This window comes from Orcinus orca, chromosome 5 (genome assembly GCF_937001465.1).
Source record: "Orcinus orca chromosome 5, mOrcOrc1.1, whole genome shotgun sequence".
NCBI lineage: Eukaryota > Metazoa > Chordata > Mammalia > Artiodactyla > Delphinidae > Orcinus > Orcinus orca.
In genome coordinates this window covers 12,774,299-12,778,673 of record NC_064563.1, presented here as the reverse complement: position 1 = coordinate 12,778,673, position 4,375 = coordinate 12,774,299, and the positions used below count along the sequence as shown (strand labels likewise).

The following is a 4,375-nucleotide window of genomic DNA, read 5'->3' as shown; positions in this document are numbered from 1 at the left end:
CGCTGCCTGCGGTTCCCCCAGAGCAGAGCCGGGTCCTGCTTGTCTTGTGTCCCCTGCAGCCACTTCGCACAGTGCCAGGCGCACAGTAGGCGCTCACTAAGCTACGGTGGGTGGGATGAAAAGACTTCCTGGTGGCACTTTTCACTATGTGCACAGGGCTGGGCTTCCTCAGAAGAGGTAAGAATCTATGAGCTTCTGAATACAGACTATTTCACATCAGATTGTGGGAAACTACTTTGAAAGGATTAACGTTCTCCCGTGTTAAGGAACAGTTCCCGTTTCAGGGCATAAGTTTATTTCTGAACTGTGCTATCAGGAAGCGCTGGCGACAAGAAGAAGGGGACAAAGCAAAGTGAGAAGCAGGAGGAAGCAGATGTCTTTTTTGCTCTGTTGAGCTGACACCTTAGTGGTTCCCCCCAGAGCTACCCCACTGTTTTACCAAATGTTTAAAGAGCACATTCCCCACGAGAAGACCTGGATGTAGCAGTTTACCAAGAAGTGCCTATGGACAGGTGGGCTACCTCTTCTCAGTTCCCTCTCCCTTCACTCAGCCAGGGGCTGACCCCCATGACTGCATCAAGGGGCTCCCCTGCCCCGGCTTCCGGTTGGGTTTGGCCGTGAGAGGCATTGCCAAGAGGTGGTCGGATTGGAGGGGAGAGCGGTCGGGGTATTTCTTCTGCGCTTGCTCTCTGCTTTGGGTTCCCTTGTGACCAAGGCTCCTCTCAGCCGCCCCTCCTCCAAGGTCCCAGATCTCCCCAGGATCCAGTTCCCCACTTGGTCCTCTTGTCTCCTCAAGCCCCGGGGTGGTAAAGGCTTCCCTCAGCTGCTCATTGCTCAACCTTCCTTCTTGGCGCCCCTAAGCCCACCCACACCCCTGAAAGCGGGCCCCTCATTCCAGTCTTTTCTTGAACCATTGGAGTTACTTCTCCTTCCTGCTGTTACCCTGACTGGAACAGTCTGTACCAAGTCTTGCCTAAGAGATGTCTAAGCTATGCCGAGGCTCTCTCGAGGGCAAGGAGCTCAAAGAAAATCAGAGGTCCTCTTCTCTCCAGCTTTCAGAACTCATTAGCCATTGTGGCTGTATCTAAGTGAAGTGGTACAAAATGATGGCAGACTCCAATCTACAGATGAGAAAAGTTTTCATTCCTTCACGCACTCATCCACTCACCAACTATTTACTGGGCATCTACCCGATATTCCCCCACGTAACTAGTGATAATGGCCAAGACAGACACAGTCCCTGCCCGCGTGGTGCTTACAGTCTACCGCCAGCCACCTGCCAGAAGCCAGAGAGCCCGCCAGAGGCAGGGCTGGGACCAGAAGACTGAGTTTCTTTGAGTCCTGAGCCTTTGGCAGATCCTCCAAGGAAGCTATGGCCCAAACAAGGTTAAGAACCACCAAGCAGACCAAATTAACTATGAAGCTTCCCCCCTGAATAACGACCCACTCACCCCCAGAAGCTTTGCGCTCTCAGCCTGAACCGGGGGTGGGACATGCCGGACCGTCCACCTTTCCTGCCCCCCACCTCCAACATTCTCCGCAAACTGCCTGCACTCCTCCCTCCCGTCACACGTTTATAATTAGCCCCGCGCCCTCCTCTGCGTCCCTCCCTCAGGGCCCACAGATGCTGGCAGCTCCACGGGTCACTGAGCCATTCTTATGAATGGAGAGGGCTGGGGACTGCATCCAGAGCTGTGCCCTCCCTCCTGGAGAGCCTGCGCCCAGCAAAGGCGGTGGGAGTGAAACTTCTGCCTCAACTCAAGTACCTCGGAGCTGCGTGCTGGAGGGTGTGACGGAAACGGCTTTTTCTGGGGAGAGCCAGGGGTGACCGAGGAGAACTGAGGGGGGCTGTGATGGGACCGGCTGCCAAGCCTGGGGTCTGTCCGCCCCCCTCAAGCCCTCCGGAAACATCCGAGTTTCCTCAGAAAGCTTTAAAGAAGCCGTGCGGGTAACCCAATACTTCCCCTGCCCGGGGTCGGGCAGGACAAGGGCAAAGCCTGGAGCCCTCAGGAGAGGTTGCCAGGCTGGGGCGGAAGGAGCCCTCTCCCCACCCCCAGCGCTACGCCCAGCTCCGGGTCCACCTGCCCCCTGCAGCCCTTCCACCTCCTCTCTTCGCTGAGGCCGAAGAGAAGCCCACCTCGGGGAGAAAGCCCAGCAGGAAAGCCCACGGGGCCGGAGAGACGGAGACCTGGTCCTGAGGCTGCAGGGGCCCCCGGACCCGGCACAACCAACGGGACTCCCGGTCAGCACGCTGCACAGCATCCCCTGTGGGCCGAGCCCCCCGCGAAGGGTTCAGGGGTGTATTTATCGAAATGTCTGGACGACTCACTTGCCCTCCTCTCTGCCTCTGTTAAGCTCCCCACAATTCCCGACCCAAACGCAACCCTGCAGCCAGTGAGGGGAAGAAAGAGTCTGTTCAAGGGTCTCTGGCTTTGAGCAGCTGGGCGGGGACAAGGACATAAGGGGCGTCCCAACGGGGGCTGGCCGGGTGACCAGAGGCTGCTGGGGCCGGCTCCCTCCCAGCCTCCCTCCACCCCGAGGGGAACGGCTGCAGAATAGCCCTTCTCCCTCCCCCTGCCCGACACAGAGGAGACAGGGAAGTTGTGGTCCTGCTTTACCTGCTGAAATCGGAAGCACACTGGTGAGGAAAGTGGGCTGAGACACGATGAAACGGAAGAAAAGCTGAAGATAAATTCCCAGGGTCACTGGATTCAGGACAACCATGCTGGCTGCGGTCTGGAAAGTGTCAAGTTCTCAACGAAGGGCTGCAAGGAGCCTCGCTTATCTGTGCTTTGTCTTCCCCACGCTGTTTGCCTCTCTCTCCCTCTCTCTCTCCCTCACTCTCTCTGCCTCTCTCTCTCCGTCTCTCTCTCTCCCTCACTCTCTCTCCCTCTCTCTCCTTTTCCCCATGCCTTTACCAAGAAAGAATGCCAACCATTTCCCACTAAACCTTCTCCGTACTACACAGGGTTATATTTATCTTGAGCACTGGATCAAATGCCCTCATTAAAATTAAGATATCTGAATTTTCTTCTGTGGTGACTGAGGTAAGAGGCCATTGAAGAGGTGATTAAAAAGGCAGCCAGATCTCGAATGTCCACTAGAAGCAGTCCTCAAGGGCAGACAGATTTCCTCATTGATCATTCACCAGTGCCTATCGCCTCGCAGCTGAGGTGTCCAGCAGCATCACAGAATCCATTTGAACCTCTGGATTCAAACTGAATTTCTGTGGAGACAATTCCTTCTGCTGTCAGTCTGTGACATTTTTACCCACTGGGGGACAAATGTAAAGCTGACCCTGGATTTTTTTTTCTTTAATCATCCAATAAAACGCGGAGGTGTGGCTGGGGAGATTTTATAGTTTCCAAAGCAGCTTTCTCCATAAAAAAGTGCTTATCTCTCTCCAGAATTTGCAGCTTTTATCCCATGCAAAGCAGCGCATGAAAAATGAAAAGAGTCAATGGATTGCAAAGTGAATGATTATTGATCAAACTGCATTTGGGAAACAACATCATTGACTTGACCTTTGGCTAGACAAAATTCTTCAAATAAAAAGTGTCACATCCTTCGATGAATCCTCTTATGAGTTTATAAAGACTGTTATAGAGATCCTTAGGTCTCTCTATATAAATAATTAAAATAATAACCCACATTTTGCTTTGATCTACATAACATACTCCCAGGGCCTCATGGGAGCTAATTCAGAAATGGTGTGGTAGCTCCTGACTCTGGGGTCCAGTAGCTGAGCCTCACTCTGGGGGAAGGTGGGGTTGGGGGAAAGCATAGGATGAGGTGATACCCACAGCGCCAGCACCAGAGGGGCTTGACTCCAGCTCTGCTGTGACCGTAGACAAATTGCTTGATCTCTCTAAGCCTCAGTTTTCTCATACAATGGAGGCGTTCCCCTTTAAAGCCTTGTTGGAAAGGTTAAATTAGGTAACGCGGGATGACTCATACATGAATTTAAAATTGTGTATAGAGACAGCCAAAATGAAACCCGTGGAGCCATGGTAAATGGGCGGCAGATATGGCCACCAACAATCTCTCCCATCCCTGTATGTACACTCCACTCTTCCCAACAAGAGGCGGGGTCTGTTTCCCCTCCCGTCCAGTCTAGGTTGGCCTTGTGACTAGCTTTGACCAACAGAATGTGGCTGAAGTGACACTGTGCCATTTCCAGGCCTAGGCCTTAACAGATCTGGCAGCTTTTGCTTTTGCCTTTTCTTGGAAACCAGCTGCCACATTAAAAAGTCTGGACTATTGAATAGGCCACAGGGAGGGGGAAGCAGCAGGCCCCTGGCTGTCTGGTCATCTCAGAAAAGGCACTAGAGAGTGAGGTCCATTTGGATCATCTGGCCTCATTCAGGTCCCCAGA

The 4,375-nt window shown here is 53.2% G+C and overlaps 1 protein-coding gene across 1 annotated transcript in view; it reads right to left on the bottom strand.

Moving 5' to 3' along the window:
* COLQ (collagen like tail subunit of asymmetric acetylcholinesterase) overlaps positions 1 to 4,056 on the bottom strand; it is a 67,220-nt gene extending 63,164 nt beyond the window's left edge. The window contains exon 1 of the mRNA XM_004271941.3: positions 2,619 to 4,056. Within this exon, the coding sequence (XP_004271989.1) occupies positions 2,619 to 2,724 (106 nt within the window). The 5' untranslated portion in view covers positions 2,725 to 4,056. The remainder of the gene's footprint in view (positions 1 to 2,618) is intronic.
* Positions 4,057 to 4,375: the final 319 nt, after the last annotated feature.